This window comes from Sminthopsis crassicaudata, chromosome 1, assembly GCF_048593235.1.
Source record: "Sminthopsis crassicaudata isolate SCR6 chromosome 1, ASM4859323v1, whole genome shotgun sequence".
Taxonomy (NCBI): domain Eukaryota; kingdom Metazoa; phylum Chordata; class Mammalia; order Dasyuromorphia; family Dasyuridae; genus Sminthopsis; species Sminthopsis crassicaudata.
Window position 1 is genome coordinate 276,792,203 of NC_133617.1, and position 22,880 is coordinate 276,815,082.

Consider the following 22,880-nt stretch of genomic DNA (forward strand, 5'->3'; position numbering starts at 1 on the left):
CCAAACAGGAACAATTGCTAGTCACATTCACTCTGAGCTAATCAGGACCCAAACGAGAGCAAGGTGGGTCTTGGCCAGAAAGTATCCTAAACTCTCTTAAGCAATAGTTCCTCAACTATGAGGCTTGGATATTGGACTAGAGAGTATAAGGCTATAAGGGACTATGCAGATAATAAGAAGATTGGACTAGGGATTATAAAGACTATAAGGAACTATAGAAAGTAATGTACTTTTAAACTTACATCTGTGATCCTATGGGTCTATGCTAAAGACAGAAGATACAGCTACTCTAATTCAGCCCACTGAAGGGCTAGACCTAAGGGGGTGGGGGAGTAGAAACAAACAGAAAAACAAACAAACAAACAAACAAAAAAAAAACAACTTTGTTTCCTCTGTGATCATTTCAGATCATCATTATAGCTCATATTTAAATAATGCTTTGTTTTTTTCCAAAGAGCTTCTTTCATGGAAATCCAATAAAGTAGGGAATGAAAAGAAGGGATGAAGAAACTGAGACACCAGAAATAAAGGGATTTGTTTTACATAGTAAAAACTGATAGAACAGAGCAACTATACAGATTGCTCAAATAATCTGTCACCAGAATTCCCACTTGTGTGAAGGAAGTATGGAATATAGGGATTAAGGAGGATTAACCCCCACCTGCAACTTGTTTTCCCTTCAGGCTGATTTTTCTCTCCAGGCTATACTTTGGACTTCACCTCTTTTAGGTCCCATTTAGAAAAGACTGGGATTTTCTTTCTGCTTATATTAGGTCAGTACCTGACAAGTTGTAAGCACTTAATAAATATTTATGGAATGCTTGACTAAGGAGAAGAATTAACACAATGTCCTGAACCCCAACAAACATAACATATTCCCCAAAATAGAAGAAGAGAAAATACAAACCTGAATATGTATCTAAGACAAGATTCCAGTCTATAGAAAAACTTCAATAATGATGTAGAAAGTTAGGAACTAAGGTACTCAGAGCAGATAAACAAGGAAAAAAAGATAGCACCTTATTCCTTATCCCTAAATTAAAAAGTTCTTGAAAGACACTCAAGCATTTGTAGGCACTAACATCAAGACATAAAAGGGGATAGACATGAAAGGGGATGATGAATGAAATACATAGAAAGAAAATATGAAACAGAAGGATAACATTAAAAAAGGCAGATGGAGAAAAAAAATCTCCCTAACAAACTAAAACAGATCCTTTTTGAGAATCAAAAAAAAAAGCATCCTGCTAATTTTAACTCACATTTTTTTCATATTTACTCATACTTTGATAGGATTCTAATTCTGAACAGAAAGTATTTAATGACTCAAAATGTGTGGAGTCAAGGTGTGTATGCAAGTTCAGGTGTGGCTATTCCCAGAATTAGGTACATTGATTCATATGTCTTACTAGTTTTCCTAACCAGAAACATTTAAAAATCATATAATTGTAGCATCATGAGGAACATCAAAGGCCATCGAGTTTAACCTCCTCATAATATAAATGAGGAATATATAGTCACAGGGATGTTGGTGTTTTGTCCAAGATCACAGAGGTGGTAAAGTGACAAGAATATGATTATGAACTCGGGCTCTCTGATTCTACCATACTTTGGACTGTATTACTTAACCTTATGAAGGTGAGTTTAATTATTGCAGAATTTGGTGATGTTGGCATAAATCAAATAGTCTTATGTCAAGTTAAATAACTACAGATATCTGCTTACAGATTTCAGATTTTAGATACATATATACATATAGATGCATATATAAAAATACTTCTATATACCGTTCTCTAGAAAAATCAAAACCAAACTATATAAATAAATACACACACATACTATAAATATCTTCTTACAATTTTAATGAGTTTACATATGAGAGAGTTTTGCTTTTGTTTTAAAAACTTCTTGTTTTTGCATCATTCATTTGTATACTCTTGTTCTTAATTTTCCCCAAGTTTGAAGCAAAGCTCTGATAGCTTGGAAAGGATCAATTGATTCCTAAAAGTCTTTGATTTTTTTTTTTTAAAGGGCAATGTTAAGTAAACTATTAAATTTAAACTCACCAAATAAACTGATAACTGCAATGGAAAAATGTGCAACTGTGCTAAGCCATATGGAAAGCACAGTTTCAAACTGCATGTTTTGTCCATTAGGTCTTTTTATATGATGTGCAACAGTAGTCTGAATGTTTCCTAACAAGCATCAGGGAAGGATATATTTTCTCAATTAAGCAACTGGATTGTTCTTTTTTTATAATATAGAATTTGGACAGATAAAAGTTGTATATAGGACTGGGTTCTCTGAAGAGTAGAAATATGAAATACTATGTCTAGGTTTTTTTTATGTATTATTTTCAAAAATCAAATATAAATGAGTGTTACATGTTTTTAAATCCTTTTACCAAGTCCTTTTGTTTTTCTTGGCATATTCAGATATTTGCCCTAGGTGTGGTCTCAAAACTACAAAATAATAAAAACAAAGTGAAAGAAAATCCCATTTACTCGTTAGCCTTGACAGATGGAGCTTAAATGGCAACCTTATGTCAGATGGGATACATCTTTCACAAACAAAAAGAATTTATTGGCTGACCATGAGGAAAGCCTCTTTGCTTATACTCAGTGGGATTTTGTTCTGTCAGTCTTTAGGCCCTGCATCCGCTGGAGCTTGTTCACCAGAGCCAGGGTCCTCTCATCTTTTCCTTGCCTCTTTTCTCAGCATCACTTCCCCCTGAATTATTCCAAACCAACTGGGGATTTATACTTCTGGTCAGAGATCTACTAGTTTTTTGGTTTTGTTTTGTTTTGTTTTTTCCACACACACACACCAACCCCCACTTCAATGCTCTCTGTGAGATAAGAGAAGCCTAAAACTACACAATGACCAGACAATGGGTGGGGATTTCATATTTGTAATTTTTTAAAAATTGTGTTAGTTTGTGAATAGAAAATGAATAATATAAACTACTCAAGAAGGTCAGTGAAGAGAGGGAAAGGGTGGAAAGTATAAGGAAAATAATTAAGGAAGTACTTGTAATTTCAGGGAAAGACAGGAAGGAAGAATTAAGTAGGGCAGCGGGCATTAGCAAAGACATTTAGAAAGAATGAATAAGAGTGGGAAGCAAGGTTTGCCTACTTTTTAGTTTGTCAGGGGTGTGTGTGTGGGGGGGGAGGTGTGCTACAACTCTGTGAAGAAATTAATCTGAGGGAAATGAGGTATATGCAAACAAATCATTCTCTTAACAGTTGGGAAGTAATATATTGGCATTTCTCTTCATAAACATAATCTTGAAATATTCATCAATCAGTTAATTTCTCAGTCTGTTGTGGTAGAAAAATGATTATACATGAAATTTGAACATAAGATCATGTCATAATATTTTCAGCAGAATAATATTACACCAAGTATGTATTGTTCTAAGTCCTGCTTCTGTCTTAGTATCTAGACCAATATTCAGTTTTTGAGCTGACCTTCTTTTACAATCTGATACTTCCATAGAAATGATTGTTAGAATCTGTCTCCAAGCTAAATATCAGCTCATATCTGATTAAGTTCTGGAACTCCATTCTCATTTTCGATGTTTTTTATAGAATCCAATTTAATTTTTTACTTTAATTTGCACGTCTGTCTTCAGAAATGCAGAATTGTTCCTAGAATTTAATTTATATATTCATTCACATGCCCTCGGAGAAGACATGTGAAGAGGGATTTGAGACACTGTCAAATATTCTATATAGGTAAGATAGAGCATTGCCATCATAGTTACAGACTTTGTAAAAAGGGAAAGTTGTAGAAGTTCAGGAACTCTTACTCTTAGAAAAGGATCTGCCTGTCTTCAAGGCATAGGCGAAGGAGCAGCTATGAATATGATACTATTTGTTATTGTACAGGCTAGCTTCTCAAATATAATTATAGAAATCTTTAAGGTATCTCTTTGAAGTAGCTAAGTAGTTAAAGTAGAGTAGTTAAAGTACAATGTCAGTAACCCTGACATATTATCTCATATTCAGCATATTGACAAAGTTAACAAAATTTAAAAATTAGGAAAATTCAATTTTGGATATATTGTAAAAGGATAAGTATAATACTTCGTTGCTGACAAAGCTATAAATTGGTAAAATATATGGATGCGTTTACATATACGTGTACATATATTTTCAATAGACATACATATATCTACATACATAATACACAATGTATATATATAGGTTTATTTTTATATATGCTAGAATATAACTTATTATTATGTAAAACAAAGAGTGACTTTATCGTTCGACTGAAATTCTATTGGTAGGCATATGTTCTAAAGAGATCTTAAAAAAATAAGCATGGCCTATTAAAGCTGAAGTATTTATCACCATGTTATAGCAGCCATTTCATTTTCAGTGTATTGATGAATTCATGCTGATTTTTTTCCTCTTTTTTGTTTGCCTTTAGAACTACCATTTATTGTGGATATATGATGGATTTCTGGGATAGGGAACTGGAGGGATACCAGGAGAATACAAAAAACAAAAACTTCAATAAAAACTTAAACAAAAAAAATTAAAGTAAAAATTAATTAACAATAAAATGAAATATTTTACGTGTTTTCTATGCAAGCCCTAAGAATACACACACACAAAAAGGCAAAAACAATTCCTGTCCTCAAGAACTGATATTCTAATAGAGATAACATATAAATATCTATCTATATACACACACATGCATATTATATTTGTGTGTGATGTATATGTACACATACATACATGTTTATTTGTGTGTATGAATATGTGGTGGATTGTATGCATAAAAGGTAATCTAGTAGTTTGATGGACTCTAGGAAAGGTTTTCTGCAGAACGTAAGATTTATGCTGAGATTTAAAGGATGCCAGAAAAAATAAGAGGAAGAGATCACTGGGCTATGCTCCCACGCATACATATGGGTGAAAGAACAGAATTCATAAGATAAAGCAGAGAGGCCAGTACAGCTGGATTGTAGACTATATGAAAGTGAGTGAAGAAAATGACTAAAAATATAGGAAGTTGGGGTATTAGAAGTTTCACATGTAAAGCTGAGGACTTTATATTTGATCCTCCAATAGATAGGATGTCCCTGGAGCTTATTGAGATAGGAGTGAGACATTAATAGACTCATACTTTCAGAAAGTCATTTTGGTACCGAGTGGAAAATTGACTATAGTGGAATCTACTTTGATTCTGGAACATTCAACATTTTTGTAAATAACTTTGAATAAACAATGGCAAACTTATCAGATACAAAGCTAGGGAAAAAAGCTAATAAAATAAGAATCCCCAAGCATGTTAAGAATCTAGAAATTTTAACTACACCTGAAAGTTTAGTTTAATTGGAGAAATATATAAAACCCCACACTTGGAATTTTAAATTCAGTTTTATATTTTAAAATGAAATTTAGGGGTCAGTTATCATATTGAGACAATAGTTTCTGTGAATATAATCATTAGATCTATTATGCTGCAAGTTAAATATTATCGCAAAATTAGAAAACCAAAAAAGAAAAAAAAAAAAAAAAACTAATGTGATTTAGAAGAACAAAATAGAAGCACAGTGTCCAAAGCAAAAGCAGAAATCATTTCACTTTCCTTTTTCCTAGTCAAATCACAAAATTAAAAAAAAAAAAAAATTGAAAAAAGCCTACTTTGGTAGAGTTGTGAAAGGATCTGCATAATATATTGCTGGTGTTTTTGGTTTTTTTAATATTCTGGAAAATAATTTTAACTATGGAAAATAAGAGTCACAAAAATTATTTTACCATTTGACTGAAATTACATTGATAAACATATATCCTGAGCAAACCATGACCAAAAAATGTCCCACTTAAACTGAAATATTTAACACAATGTTTTAGTAGCTATCAGTCACTACAGTATTCTGTCCTGAGGGAAATATTTGTGAAAGAACTTTGAAAAACAGGAATATAAACAGAGAATAGCTACCAGGATGAGGATGGGACATAATGCCATATGAGATTCATTTGAAGAAACTGGGTTATGTTTCATGCAGAGAAGAGAAGACAGGAGAGGGTAATAGCAATTTTTCATGTAATAGAAGTGCTGTCATCTGGAAGAAGGACGAGAGTTGTGATTCGGCTATCTCAGGCACAATAAGAAGCAACAAGATAGAAAATGTAGACTTGCATATTAAAATTTTTCACTTTTAGGAAAAAATGAACAATTAGAGCACTATGGTGGGGTTCTCCCTCCACCACCACTATAACCACTACCACCACCTCCACCACCCCCTGGGGCTTTTTGGAGCTCTAAAAGCAAACATTAAATGACAACTTGTCAAAGATACTGTCCTGCATATTATTATTTAGATAAAATTTAGATGCAATAACCCTTGAGTCTGATACCTTCAGACTCTTAACACTTGACTTACCTCTTTTCCCTCAACTTTTAATGAAGAAGTCTGAACAGGATTGATTCTGAGGACCTTTCTAAGTCTAGAGTTATTAACTTATAATTCTATGAGGCTATGATTCTGAGATTTCTTAACTGAATTCATAGCATCAACTATGTAGCATTTAGAAATAAGATTAGAATATTTTCCCCTGTATATACAAAGGGTTGGTGTTTATTTTCTAGTAAAGCATTGAGTTTTATTGTTTCTATTTTGCAAAGGAAGAAAAAAAACAGGTTTATATTCACTGACCATGGGACACTTTCAAAGAGATAGAATAATAAAATTCTATTTTTAGGTATTGGGAAAATTTGGCTTTTAATATGATATTTCCTTGTGAAAACAAATATGAAAAGAAGAATTTTTAGGTTTTTTTTCTGGGAAATTTTCCCTCCATTTTACAAAACAAAATTGCTCTGTTTTGGAATGATACAAAGGAACATAAGTTCAAGAAATGAATTATTTTCATTAGAACTTATGTTTTCATAATAAAAATTGAAATGGAAAGTATACGGTAATATGATTCATTAAAAAGCAAAAACAATCCTTCCAACCAATAAAGTATTGAATTAAACAAATATTATGAGTACAAAATTTTCATTTCAAGCAAATTAATACAGAAAATTATGTTATATAGTATGAACATAAAATTAAGATATTGATAAAATAAAAATAATTTTAAGAGTTTGATGATTACATATCAAGCTAGGTTTTATTTAGGTCATTGCATATATTGATATTGCAACAAATAGAAAAAAAAAAACAACATGTTACCAACTTCTCTTGAAAATTTCAACCTTCAAGTACTGATGAAATATCTCAAATCTATAAACCAAATTATTGTGCTACCATTTAGGAGTACAGATTTTTTTGTGAGTGTAACTAGAGCTAATTTTCTAAATCAAGATTTCTCAAAATGCTCCACTACAACCAAACTTACATCTACAGAGAAGGGATTAGCCATTTTTAAAAAGTTGTTGAAAAGGATTAGATCAAAGAAAGTTCATGGAATTGTTCCTAGAAATCTGCTGGGAAATGAATGGTGGACAGGATTTGGTTTAAAGGGGAAAAAAATAAAAACATTTGAAACAAAGAGATGATATGGACATTTTCCTGAAACAAATTTTAAAGAGCTGGCAAAGAGGGAAGATATAATAGTGATTGGGGACTTCAATTATGCACACATCTGCTAGGAATTTTATTCTGCTAACAGCAGTGTCTGATACATTCTTGCTTTAATAGAGATCTCATGTCTCAGAGGGCAGAAAAAAGCAATCTAAGAAATTGTTTTGGTGGAGGCTTAGAAAACCCAACAACCAGGGGTAACTAGCTGGACCAGTGAATGAAGGCAGGAGAACATGCCCTGGAGGCAGGAGAACATGCGTTCAAATATGACCTCGGACTTTTGACACTTACTAGTTGTGTGACCCTGGAGAAGTCACTTAGCCCCATTGCTAAGTCAAAAAAAGAGAAAAAAAAAAAAATCCAGTAACCTAACCTGTATAGGAAGCCAGGAAGGTAATGAAGAATGAATACTACTCTTGGCATGGGTCTATGAGAACAGACAGTCAAGATAATAATCAGAGAGGAAAACTAAAATTCAGAATAGGTGAATTGATGCTGAATGTAAGCTCCTTGAGAAGGATTCTTGTTCTTTGTCATTTTATCCCTAGTATTTAGGATGATGCCTGGCATATAATGGGCACTTGATAAGTGCTTATTGATTGATTAAAAGTAAAAGAAGGTAATTTAAAAAAAGGTATATTAGAAAAAGACCACTGTTTTGCTTTTATCTTTCTATCATCAATACCTAGCATGGTGTCTTGGATGTAGTGTATATTTAGTGAATATTTGTGGAATTATTCCAGCTTATTTTCTGCCTTTGTTCTTAAGAAAGGAGAATTATCCTTGACATGAAAATTAAAAAAAAAAAAATTAAAAGACCTAAAAGACATAAAGGGTGGAAATCCAGGTCATATGATGAATTAGTCAAGAAGGGTTTATTAAGACTTATTACTTACCACATATTGAGCAAAAGGTGAAGGATGCAAAGAAATACAAAATGAATTCTTGACCTCAAAGAAGCCGTATTCTAATGAAGGAGACACCATGTAAATAATTTGTTTACATTAAAAAATAGAAAAGAAGACTACTTTGTTTGATTCAATTTACTAAGCCAAGGTGAACTACATTCAGACTCATAGTAAGAATTTTTATTAGTAAAACCCCAGCTTCTTAAACTATTAGTCAAAACCTCATTTGGGGTCTAATAACTAAATGTGGAGGGGATCACAAAATTGTGATTTATTACCAATAAATGTTTGATTTGTATACCTCTTTCATACACCTACATACCTGGGGTCACTTGAAAATTTCACAAGTGAAAAGGAGTTGTGAATGAAAAAAGTTTAAGAAGCCCTGAGCTAAACCACTGGCTTTGAAAATGTCATATAGGCCTAGAGAAGGCAAATATCTTGTCTCGTTTTTTTAATGCAAGAAAGAAGAGTCTGCTAGTTATAGATTTGTAAGTTTTATTTTGTTTCCTGACAAAATTTAGAGCATTTTATAAAGTGGATGATTTCTGAACAGCTTGAAATAGAATAGGAAAAAAAAGAAGTTCCATTAGGAGCAAATCATATCTGTCCAATCATACTACTCTTTTTGGACAGAGTTATTTTCCCAATAGACCAGAAAAATTCGTAGATATAGTTCACTTAGACTTTAACCAAGAAATTGTGGGAAAAAAAGTCTTTTATGCTATCTTTGTATAAAAATGGAGAGACATGGGAAAAAATGTATATCTAGATGATTTTGGAACTAATTGAATGACCAGACCCATAAACCAGTCATTAATGGCTCATTATAAAATTTAAAAGATGTTAATGTAGTGTCTGTAATGTAGTTCCTCTGAGTTTACTCACCCAGCTCCCACTTTAACAGACAAGTTGAATACTTAGAGTAACTGATTACTTTTTCCCTCTGAATTTAGGAATTTTTCTAGCACTGTTGTTCATCAACCCTAGCTGGTTTTCTATTGATTACAAACAAGGCAAATGCTTAGCTTTTAGACAGGGATATTTACTATTTCCCACCCACCCTAAAAAAGTCTGGGACAAACTATCCATAAATACCTAGTTTTTAACTCTGCGTTAGTTGAGTAATTCAATGGAGGTATCTAAGAATTATTAGCATCTATTTTATAACTTTGATTAATATTGAATCTAGGAAGGACTTACATGACTCTCCCTCTTTCATACATACTAAGAAGGCCCACACATAGTCGTGGTTTAATCCTGAACTAAACTAAAAAGGAAAAAAAAAAAGCAATTTTGCTTTTTAAGAGGAAAAATCTGGTACCTGTAGAATTTCTCAGGTAGATAATACAGAGTCATACTAGGTAACATTTTTTAATCAATGGAAAGTACACTTATTAAACTCTGAGATGATAAAAATTTTGGAGGAATAACTAACATGTTAAAAGATAAATTCAGAACTCTAAAAATTCTCAACAGACTCAAATGATGAGCTAAATGTGTTAAGATGAAATTCAATAGAAATAAATGTAAAATCTTACACTAAGGTTTTATGTATACACATACAATATAAATATGTGTGTATGTTTATAATCTGTGCATTCACAAGTACAAGTGAGTGAAGATATGGTTAGTGTCACATGAAAGAAAAAAAATAATCATACTTCAATAAAATAGATTATAGAGACTAGAACAAGGGTTCTTATTTTACTACTACTATATAGTCCCACTGTACTAAACTTGGTCAGACCAAATCTGGAGTATTATGATGTTATGTTCAGTCCTGGGCCTCAAATATGATAGTATATGTAGAAAATCCTAGAGAATCAGCTAAAAAAAATTACTAAAAAACAATTAACAACTTTAGCGAAATTGCAGGATATAAAATAAATCCACATAAATTATTAACAGTTTTCTGTTACCAACAAAAGCCAGCAGCAAGAGATAAAAAAATAAAGAAATCCCATTTAAAATAACTGTAAATAATATAAAATATTTGGAAGTCTACCTGCCAACTCAAAGCCAGGAATTATATAAAAACAATTACAAAATACTTTTTACACAAATAAAGTTAGATCTAAACAACTGGAAGAATATCAAGTGCTCATGGGAAGGCTGAGCTGATATTAGAAAAACGGTAATTGTCCCTAAAGTAATCTGCTTATTCAATGCCATACCAATCAAACTTCCAAGAAATTACTTATTAGAGATAAAAAAAATAATAACAAAATTCATCTGGAATTTCAAAAGAAAAGGTAGGGAAAAATGTAAAGGAAAGTGGCTTAGCTATACCAGACCTAAAACTATATCATAAACTAAAGATCTTCAAAATCATTTGATACTGGCTAAGAAATAGAGTAATGGATCAGTGGAATAATTTAGGTTTACAAGACACAATAGTCAATGACTACAGTAATCTGATGTTTGGTAAATCCCAAAACTCTACCTTCTCAGATAAGAACTCATTGTTTGACAAAAAAATGCTAGGAAAACTGGAAAATTTTATGTCAGAAACTAAACACTGGCCAACATCTAACACCCTATGTCAAGATAAGATTAAAATGGGTTTATGATTTAGATATAAAAGGTGAAATTATAAGCAAATTAGGAGAAAAAGGGATAGTCTACCTCTTGGATATGTGGAGAAAGGAGGAATGTATGGCCAAAGAACTAGAGAACATTATAAAATGCAAAACCGATAATTTTGATTACACTAAATTAAAAAGATTTTGGCCAAGCAAAACCAATACAGTTAAGATTAGAAGTGAAGCAGAAAGGTGAGAGAAAACTTTACAGCCAGTGATTCTGATAAAGGTTTCATTTCTAAAATATATAGAAAATTGATTCAATTTATAAGAACACAAACCATTCCCTAAATGATAAATGACCAAAAGATATGAATAGACAATTTTTCATACAAAGAAATAAAAGCAATTTCTAGTTAAATGAATAATTGTTCTAAATTACTATTGATTAAAAAAATGGAAATTAAAATAACTCTGAGGTTCCACTTCTCACCTCTCAAATCAACTAAAATGACAGTAAAAGATAATGATAAATGTTGAAGAGAATGTGAGAAAACTGGGACACTAATACATTGTTGGTGGAGTTGTGAACTGATTCAACCATTCTGGAGAGCAGTATGTTACTATGATCAAAGAGCTATCAAACTGTGTATACCCTTCGATCTAGTAATGTCTCTACTGGGCCTGTATCCCAAAGACATCATAAAAAAAGAAATAGGACCCACATGTGCAAAAATATTTGTAATAGTTGTTTTTTTTTTTTTTTTTTTGTTTTGTTTTTGTTTTTTTTTTGTGGTGGCAAAGAGTTGGAAAATGAATAGATGCCCATCAATTGGGAAATGGCTGGATTAGATATGGTATATGAAAGTAATGGAATATTATTGTTCTATTAAAAAAAATGATTGTGTGCTTCTTTGCAGATGACAGCAGAAGATACATTAATGACCATTCCAACAATAAGCAAAAGCTAAAATATGATAAATCATCACCTGCCAAATGAAGTATAAACTCCTGATTCTGATTATCAAGGCTTTCTATAAAATGGTTCTATGTAGTTTTTTTTTTTTTATTTCATTTTAGCTGACTGAACTGTCATTACCAACTTCATATATACACTTAAGCAGTAAGCTGCACCACATTACTAAATCTGTGTAAAATGCTTGATGATGTTTTTTTTTTCAAATGGAAGACAGTTTTTCTAGTATCTCTCTTCAATGTCTTCTGCAATCTTAGTTTTTGAAACCAACTTTTGTAAAAAAAAATTTATTTGTATCACATTACTTAAGAGTTCAACCCTCTTGATCCTGTAGTTGCAATTTTTTGCTTATCAAATTGCCTATGCTTTTAAGAAAAATGGAATACTTCAAAATGCATTTGAATAGAATTGTGTAATTGTCAAACTATTATATAGTTGTTTCATCACACCAAGCTATTAAGAAAAAGGATATATATTCTACAAAATCAGCAGATATTAAATAGCACCCAAAATAGAACAAACAATTTATGCTTATACAGAGACTATTTATCTGGTGTGTAAATTATATAGATCCTTTGATTTTCCTCTGTCTTTTTCTACCTTTTAAATATTAACTAGTTCTGCTACTGTGGATAGAGATAAGCAAAGAAAAGAAAGTAATCTTTCTTTATACTTTATATATTTTATATAAAGGAGGAGTTTGAAGCTTTTCCTAAAACAATATTTTTTTATTATGAAAAGGATTTCATTTCCATGATAATTGCTGTCCCTTAGCCATGCTGAATTGAAATTCAACTGTGGTTGATGCATTTGTGGCTTATAAGTTTTCATTCTTTCCAATCAACAACATACAGAAGGAGTGTATGCTATTTTCTTATTCACTGAGTTAGAATGGATTGTACTGATTCTCTTGTTAGTGTCCTAAAATTATAAGTAGTCTTCAGAATCAATGAGAAATAGTTATATATTGAATAATTTTTTAGGAATCAGGAGACATGGTATCACTTCTAAAGCTTCTTAGTTATACAATCTTGCACTGTGGAATATTAACAGATTGTAAAGTATTTCTCTAAGATGTAAACTTTAAAAAGTACTTTGAGATACTATGAGTATCTAATCATGTTAAAGATATTAAATTAAATTTAAACCAAGCAAAACATAAGAATATTGTATTTTTCATAGGATCATATTTAATAAAATAGGGATAACTAAAGGACCTAAGTATAATCATAAAGTCTGTCAGAAACTGTGCTAAGTGCTTTACAATTATTATCTCATTTGACCCTCACAGTATTCCTGGAAGGTAAATGTTATTATTACTCCCAGTTTACAGATGGGGAAATTGAGACAGAGCTCAAATGATTTATCTAAGGTCACACAATTTGTACATATCTGAAGTTAGATTTGATCTCACATCTTCCTGTCTCCAAATCTGATGCTGTATTTATTGTGCCACCTAGTTGCCCCATTGGAAACTTAAAAGTAAGGATCTTTACATTTTTGTGTGGAATTAAGAGAATCATGTTACCCACAATAAGAGAATTGTCTCCTTGACTTCCATGTAATTTTAAAGTTTCTTTTAGAATGTAGTGTTGCCTATTTAACCCATTTCCAATGTGAGAAGGTTTTCAGGACTATGAGCCCTCTTCCCACCCTCTAATGCCCCAGTGTCTATTCTTCCTCTGAACCTCACTTGTATAAATTGTTCTCTTGAGCAATTCAATTACTGATGTCAATCTTAAATATATGATATACATTTTTATGTAAAAAACAAATTGTCCATGTTAATTTCCTTGAAATTAATCCTAGGATATTGTTTTTTATATGCTAAAATTTTCTATTGAGTTCTAGTTTGTTTGAAAGACCTGAAAATTTGCAAGTTCATTCAATGTCCATTTTTTTCAATCAATATTATGGATACTTTTGCTGGATATGATATTTTTTGGCCATAGACCTAATTCTTTTGATTGCCAGTATAACTGATTCTAAGACCTGCAATCTTTTATTGTGGCTGCTGCTGAATCCTGTACAATTCTAATTGTAGCTCTAGCATATTCAAAAAAAATTTTTTTGTTTTTTTTTGCAAAATTTTCTCTTTGATCTGAGAGTTTTGAAATTTGGCAATGATATTCCCATGTGTTTTCCATAAAGGAACTCACTGAAGTGGTGATTGGTGATTTTTTTTTTTTTTCTGTTCTACTTTTCCCTCATGTTCTATCACTCCCGAATAATTTTCTTGGATTATTTCTTGCATTATTGTGTAAAGGTTCTTTTTTTGGTCGCAACTTTCAGGTAGTCAATTTATTCTTATATTTTCTCTTCTGGATCTGTTCTCTAGATCTGTTTTGTTTTTAATAAGATGTTTCATATTCTGTTCTATTTTTTAATTCTTTATATTGTTTTACTATTTCTTGGTCTTTTATAGCTTCATTGACTTGCCCTTATTCAATTCTCATCTTTAAGATTCTGTATCTCCTGTTCTAGTTGAATAACTTTTTTCCATAATCTTCTTATTTTTCTTGGATGGTTTAATGTATATATGTATGTGTGTATTAGTTTTTCTTCAATGTCTCTTATTTTATTTTTAAATCTTTTCTGAGTTCTATGGATTCTCTCTGAGCAGGGAAACATTTAATATTACTCGTTGGGGTAGAAAAATATCTTTTTATTTCAGTGTCTTCTGGTGAAGATGAATCCCAGTCTTCCCTATTCCTATAGTAAGTTTCTATGGTTGGGTTCTTCTTTGCTGTTTCATTTTTTTAAAAAAAAATAGGATCTGTTAATGTAAGCATTTCTAATCATGGGGTTGGAGGATGATGCCTCTAGCTGCACTTCAGATCTCCCCTCTGACTTGGGACCCCAAACTAAATGCTTCTGCCTCCTGCAAATGCTGGCCTTCAGCCAGCAGCTTCCCTGGCTCACTGCCTCTGCATTCACAGGTTGAATGCCCAAGAAAATATCTCTGTAGCAGTTAAGCCTGGTGTTCCTTATCAGCAGATGTTCCCTCAGTCTTCTTGGACTCAGACCCTTGACTCAAGCAAGGTGTCTAGGAGGTGAAATCTCTGTAATTTCTACTGAGGTTTCAACCAAAACCAGCTGGTCCCAGAAAGTCCCACTTGGTGTTTCTACTGGGCTAGCCTGGAGGTGTTTGCCTTTCACATTGGTTAATCTCCAGTCTGTGGTCCTTCTTCAAGCCGGGTTATCCCCTGAGGATCCCTGTTCCACCTCAAGTCTTCTTAATTTTTCATTAGTCTATGTTGCCCTGAGGCACAAATTTGTTTTGTTTGTGGGAGAAATCTGGAGAGCTTGAAATTTTCTCTTCCTTTCCCTTGAACATTTAGAGGTCACTGCAAGGCTATTAATTAGCCTAATTTAAATGTTGTTTTGTCTAAGGGAATAGGGAGACTTGAAGAGAAGTAGAAATGAAAATGGCTGGTAGGTGGAGCAGTCAGAACACATACAATTTTTATCAATTAAGTTGACCTTTCCATGGGCTCAGTTCATGGTATGCCAAAACAATTACAGTAATAACATCAAAAATGGCTGATTACAGATCACCAAACAGATATAATAATAAAGTTTGAAATGCTGCAAGAATTACCAAAATATGACACAAATGTGAGCACATGATGTTGGAAAATTGTTGCCAATAGATTTGTTGCATGAAGGGATACCACAGATCTTCAATTTATAACCAGACAACAACAACAAAACTCCCAAATATCTGCAAAGCACAATAAAATGAAGCGTATGTGTATTAGTTTGAAGTCTGAAGATGAAATTGAATAGGAATAAATATAAAATCTTATATTTTTTTTTTCAAAAAGTCAATTTTGGGAGAAAAGTATGTTTAGGCATCAAATTTTGGGGAAATGAATAAGAAGTGTTAGTCAATTACAAATTTAATACAAGTCAGTTTTGTAAAGTGCTATGCCAAAAACTTCTTACATGTTATCAAGATAAGCATAGTTTTCAGGAATAGGAAAGTAATAATTCATTTGTACTCTACCTTGTTCAGGTCACATTTCAGAGTGTCATATCATTGGGTAAAAAAATGAAATTTCATAAAGTAGAACATATTCAAAAGAGGTCAATCAAAATAGCCTTTGGTACGTGAGACTATTTTATATGAAGATTCATTAAGAGAATTGGGGAAGAGAAGACAGAAAGATATATGGTTTTTGAAAGGGTCAAGATCTTTCCTACCAGAATCATTATTTGTACTTCGCTTTTGAAAAGACCATGACATTAGAGAGGGGATACTGTGATGTGCAAGTGAATTTGATTTAAGTGAAGGAAGGCTGGGCAAGGTCACCTGCTTCACTTTCCTCTCCAGAGCCAGCTGGGTCCAGTGGTCAGATCTAGATTATGACAATAAAAATGGCCAGGGATGCAGTGGGGGACCTTGGCCCTTTTAATCTAATGTCCTCAACTGGTCTCATTATGACTGAGGCTGCACCAATTTAATGATTAAGACTAAATAGCAATCGAGGCAAAGAACCTCTTCTTTCACCTAGTCCAAAAAAATCTAAATACATGAATGAATGAATGAATCTGGGAAGGGAAGACCTTCAGGTTTTCTGGCCTAACTTTCAAAAGCATATTCTAAGTATAGCCTTACCAAATAACAAAGTTTTACAACAATAACTGTATTTTGGACAATGGTATATGTCCATGGTCATTGTGAATTATACATATCTAGTAAATCTGGAATTTTAAATGGTGATATAAGCTGTTTTTAAAAGTATTGTTATCTATATATTAAACATTCTCTCTCTTTTTTTCTCTGTCTTTCTCTCCAGGTATGTGAAGCTGGTCGAAGAATATACACATAGTTATTAAAGAAATTATTAATTTTTGCAATCAACCTGCAGATCTGCTTACATTGTAAATAATAACTTAAAGAATAGTTATTTTTTCTAATCATAAATGGGGGGGAACTAATATTACCAGTAATGTTGAAATGTGCACATTAAGTATGGAACAGAAAATTTGGGGAAATTAGTCTAAACTGCTGCTCTTTAGTCAGTGTTCTGGGATTTAGATAAGTCAAATTTTGATTATTTTGGATGGAAATTTGATATGTTAAATATTGTTCAATGCAAATGACTTGCTTAAAGACTCTATTTTAACTTGTGTAAGGTTTTTTACTCCATATATTTTTATAATATTTTCACATTTTTTAGATTAAAAAACATTAACATGTTTACCTATGTGTGCCAAAATGTACCATTCAAGTTTCATGGAGTTAGATGTTTAGTCACTGTTACCTGCAAAATGTTCTTCGTGCTGTTCTGTAATTGATATTTTTTAAAGTATCTAATCTTATTTTTTTTAAGAGGGGAATTGCTTCATGGTGAGCACACACACACACACACACACACACATAATGAAATGCATGCAAAAGAAAAGTAGAATATCTTATGCAATGGATAATGTTTGCCCATATATTCAATTTTGAATACTGTTCATATGAACTTTTTAAAATAAGATAACATTTATTTACATTTTTGAACATGTTTATACACTGATGCTCAATAGTGATTTGATGTTACCAAAATAATTTTCTTAGCACATTTTCCATTTGTTTTTGGTTTGTTTCAAGTTACCCATGTTTCACTGCTGTATTTTAATATATAAATCTGTATAATTAATTGCATGCAAACTAGTTACCCAAAAAGTGTCTGAAAAGTTACTACATGGTAAAAAAAATTTAAAAAAAAGAAAAAAGTGAAACTACATCATTGGAATAAGAATATTCATTTCACACACTGAAGCCCAGTTTGTGTTTCTGGAAGCAAAAATTCATGAAAATAGTATTTATAAAAATAAATATAAAGCTTAATTAAAAAAATATAGAAAGAGAATCCATGAAGTTAGTCAACAAGCTTCTAACCAAATAGACATATATTGAAGACATTTAGTCATTGGAAAGATATAAATCTGAAGTTGTCTTATTTCTTTATGAAAATGATAGTCCTTCATTTGCTTAAAGACAATGAGGAAGTAATATATGAACCACTTTTTCCCCTAGTCCTAGAGTCCTACCTATACATTTTTTTCATTTAACTTGTTTTCTACTCTCCAACCACTTTTTGGTATGAGTCTTCATAGATCAAAGTATTGGGTTTCCAAATACTCCAAATTTGGGGGGAGTATTTGGAAATATTTTCCAGACCCCAACTAAAAGTTCTCCAGACCTGGAAAATTCTCATTATCTAATAGTTAATGAAGGAAATGCTAAGCATTATGAGGATTCAGTTTTCCAAATAGTTGTGCTAATCCAGAACCATAGTGTCTAATTTACATGCTTGGAGTTGGTGTGATGTATTTAGACTCCTGCTAGACCTTTTTTTGTGTGGCAACAGCACCCAGCATTCATATGCAATCAGAGAGCCTGAACAAGGATGTGCAGAATAATTTTAAGTGATTAAAATTCTAAGCTTAGGGGAAATGTCATGGGGCAAATCTTCCCTTGGACATTGTAGCATACCCATACCACTTCTATGAATGACTTTGCTAGCCTTCCTAAGTAATACTAATCATCATGACATAACAATCACAAATTAACATTGGGTAGGATGGTGTGGACTGTTGATAGCTAAGTTATTTAATGAAACTAAAAGGAAAAATGAAGAAGAAATGATTTTCTTCTATATTTTTGTGTTGCATAAATATTTGTATATGATTTTCCTGTATGTATTTTATTCTTATATACATGTCCAAGCAGTACCCCCACCCCCCAAAAAAGTTTTCATTTACCTGGAGCTCAATCATATCTTAATTTTTTTTTAATCACTGGGGATCCCTACTAAGATTATAGATAGACAAAACCCCAACTAAATCAATTTTTTAGTCATAAATTCATTTACAATTAATTATATGTGTTTCTGAGAAAAATCCATCTTTTAACTGAAATAATATTGTGCCTACCTGAAACTAATTTCCCAATACCAAATAATTATTTTTCTATCAACACAATCTCATAAACCTCTCCTCTTAAATTTGGACACTGTCACTTGAATCTCAACCTCAGAATATCTTTCCTGCATTGGAAAATTTCCAGCACTAATAGATCCAATATAAGACAGCCAGAGTAAGTAATGACAAATGTTTAGAGGAGTGGGGTAAGAATGGGAAGGGCTTTAGGGAAATAAGCTTCAATTAAAAAAAAAAAAAAAAAAAAGGCTATTGGAGGTGATCTAGAGGTAATCTACTATGTGTGCACTTGGCAAAATAGTTGACTCACACATTTTATCTAGGAAGAAGAAAGTCAAAGCCTTTTCTTTTCAAATCATCTGCCCCTGTAAACACCATTAAGCTGGTAGCAAGATTAAAACTTAACTTTTCTAATTATACTTAGTCTAGAAGCCTGACTTAACAAGTGAATGGGAACTTCTCAGAAGAATGATAACAAGCTTAAGATATCATTTCCCATGGGTGGAGAGCATAAACAAGTTGTATCTGTAGGAATGGTAAGTATATGGAGAGTGAGAATGGTGTCCTAAGGAAAAAGTAGAAAGAATTCTCTCAGGGCCAATTCTCAGTTGCAATATTTGTGCTATACTTCTAGAATGTTTTTCCCTTTGCTTATTTACTCAAAAAATAAACACTGACCAAAACCATCATGATGTCCAGATGCTAAGATTTCAGAATTTACATCCAGATAAATTCATTAATATGTTACTACTCAGTCTGTTTATTGCATGGAAGCTTCGAATGAGTGATGCTTTAGTTCACTTTTAATTTCGTTCTTTTCTTCTTTGAGATTCATCAAACACTACATCTGCATGGTTCACAAAATCCTGGACAAGTATGTTTGGAGTTATTTAAAAGAAAATAATACTGTACAATTGTTTATGTTTCTTTTCCCTACCTTAGATTGTGGGAGCTAGAATTCTCTTAACTAACCAGTACTAAAATATCATCCAGGGATGTAGTTACATCAATACATTTGATTTTGACAAAAAGACCTTACCTCAAATGGTCTTTAAGCCAGGATAATCACTGTTGTAGTGACAAAGCACCAAAGGTTTTGTTTAGAGCTTTTCACCATGAGCTCCCTTTTAGGAGAGCAGGCAAATTTTTATTATTCTGCCAGCATCAATTTCAGGATTTATCTTGGACTCTCTAGTTGTGGATAGTTATTATGCTTTGAGAACCTTGTTTCATCCTTTTCCTTCTGTTCTCTCTGGTCTTTGCTTTACTCTGTGAATCATTTCCATTCACTTATGGGAATGAGCTGTCTGTGCCATTCATTATGAAAAATGGTGATTGATGTTCGAGTTTGATAGTGTAGACCAGAGAAAGGCATAAGAGCTATTTTAGTGGTCTTTGATGGTTAATCATTAAGGTTCACAAAAGAGAATTTTTTTTATGTAAAGGTGAAATGTCTAATATCAAACTGAATCTAGCTTATCATATAAATTTATTTATTTCAAGAAAGAGTTTTGAGTATCTACATAGTTTGGATTAGGAAATTAAAATCACTTTTAATCCTACTACCTCATCAGAAAGTATCAGTGTAATTTCTAGACTTTTCTCCCAAAGCTTAATGATGGCTTTAAACAATGCCTGAATCCACTTAAATATCATATGTAGTTTAAAAAAAAAAAAAACAAAAAGATTTAAAAACAGTTACTGGTATATATTGTCAGTGAATAAACAAACCTGGAGTGACTTTAAAAGCATTCTTCAGTTGCCTTATCAGAAACAGTTTGACAATGGTGAGGGAGAATAGAGTACCACTTGTTTGAAAGGATTTGAGGCCATTCAAAACCAGTTACTTTGGGGGGGAAAATGATATAAGCACTGTGTGATGGAGAATGGAAGAACATAAAAAAGTCTGAGGGGCAAATAAGTCAGATTTGCCTTAACTTTGGCCTAATGAATTCATCCCTGTGTTGGGAGGCCTAGCTTCAGTCAGGATAGAGTATGCAAATATTTAAGGTCTCATCCTTAGAAATCTAGTAGGGAGGAATTATGTTAATACTAACCCTTAGATAGTTATTTTCTTAGGGGAAGGGGGAGAAAATATATGAGGAAGAGGAAATGAGGTTTGTAATTTCACTGGTATAGGTAAGAAAATCTCCTTATTTAGAGGGTAACTTGCCATTCTGGTCACAGAGCCAGTATTTGTCAGAGAATTGAATTAAGGTGCTCCTTGTAATGTTCTGTTGTCTCCATAAACTGCCTATCATTCTCTGGGAGGAGATCTGCTGTCTCAACTCAATCTCTCGGCCAGATTCTTCTTGTAGAGCCGCCAACTCTGACCTAGAGTAGACTCTCGCTCTCTGGGGTGCCACGCTCTTTTATCCTCCCGGAAAATGGGCAAGTGAGAACGCACGGGCTTGTAAGAGAATTACTTCTACCAATGAACTTGCTCCTTTTAAACATTAAGCTTCTCCCCAGAAGTTCAAAGGGGTAAAACTCCCCTTAAAGGATGGAACCAGAGAATTGTTAAGAACCAACTTAGCACTTAGTAAGAACCTAATATCTCATTAGCACTTAGTAAGAACCTAACAGCTCCTGACTTTAAGGCTAACTCTCCATCCATGAATAACAAGTTGCCTCTTGGTAATGCCTTAAATGCTGCAAAGTGCTGTACATTAAGGTAGCTTTGTTGATAACATTGAATTTACATAGGAATTTAATTGCCCAAATTGCCTTTGAGTTATGGCCAGATTATTGTATATACTTACTTTTTAAAGGTGGACTATTTTAAGCAAGAAAAGTAATCTGTGCCATAGTAATAATAATAATGTAAGATTTGAATAGTTTGAATAAACTCTAGATTGAGTTCCTGGTTATCTTTTGATGAATTATTCCTTTAAAATCACATCCTGAAAGATCTGGTTCTAATTCTCCTGAGACTTAACACAGAAACCCCCAAATGAGGGGTTTAGGTGCTTAATAAATGCTTGTTGAATTGAATGAGGCCCTGAACCATATTCATTAATGCCTTGGAATACCATTTGGATTTGGAAAGAGCCCAATCTGATCTCCTTTCTCTTATGGTACACAGCAGTATTAGTGAGCGCTTTGTAGAAATGTTGTAGGATGTTGTTACTCAGAAGAGAGCCTGGTGCATTTAGAAGGCAGATTAAATGTCAATACAAGATTAGTCTGCTCTTGAGTAATGCCAGGTTTCATGGTTTGGATCCCAAGGAATATGCATAGTGGGATGTGTGTGTGTGTGTGTTTTGACAAGTCAGATTGAGGGGAGTATCACTTTATTTTGGTTTGTAGATCTCTGGCCCTTACTTTGATTTGGGGTTTAAATGGCCCTAAAACCTCAAGAAAGAATTAAATTTCAAATGGAAAATAAGGGATTTGGGCTTTTTGAAAAGATCACAAATCTCAATAGGGTTTTGGGGTTTGTCGAATCAAGCAGGGCAGAGACCTTGTGGCGTGGTGGTTAGGCCCTTGGAAATCCAGCTCTTACAGGAACTGTCTGGATTCCTCTGCTAGGCACTCAATGTCCCAGCACCTTTCTTTCTTCTAATTTCAATTTCTATAGGAAAAATGACTTGTCTGGAAGAGCTCCTTTGTGCTAGCACTAGGGGAAAAAAAAAAAAAAAGCTAGACTGGTAACTTTGAGGCGGATAATTTTCAATATATATTATACCCTGAAATTGGTTTTGCTTTGGAACAAATTTAGAGTTGTAGTGAAAGCAAAAAGATCAGCTGAGATCAAGACAAGACACTGTGTGAGGTAGACAGATATGACTATTCTCTTGCAAAATTAATACAAAAACACCTACTTAGAAACACTATGTCCTAATAGGGTCTTTAGGGCTTCTGCAAGGTGCAGCACTAAAACCTCAATATTATCTAATATTTTATAGATTTCAGTGACATCTTATGAAATAATCAATTATCCTTCTGAGTTTAGTTCTTCCTAAATGATGAAAATAATTTAG

General features: G+C 32.7%; 1 protein-coding gene across 12 annotated transcripts in view; it reads left to right on the plus strand.

Moving 5' to 3' along the window:
• Positions 1-17,484, plus strand: part of C1H8orf34 (chromosome 1 C8orf34 homolog) — a 391,674-nt gene extending 374,190 nt beyond the window's left edge. For 5 of the 12 annotated variants that reach the window (XM_074278849.1, XM_074278845.1, XM_074278840.1 and 2 more), the window contains one exon: positions 11,903-12,604. In XM_074278849.1, coding sequence (XP_074134950.1) covers positions 11,903-11,982 — 80 coding nt within the window. In that variant the 3' untranslated portion in view covers positions 11,983-12,604. Of the gene's footprint in view, positions 1-11,902; positions 12,610-16,760 lie in introns of those variants that run through there. The other 7 variants (XM_074278844.1, XM_074278848.1, XM_074278851.1 and 4 more) reach the window with 6 other exon arrangements.
• Positions 17,485-22,880: the final 5,396 nt, after the last annotated feature.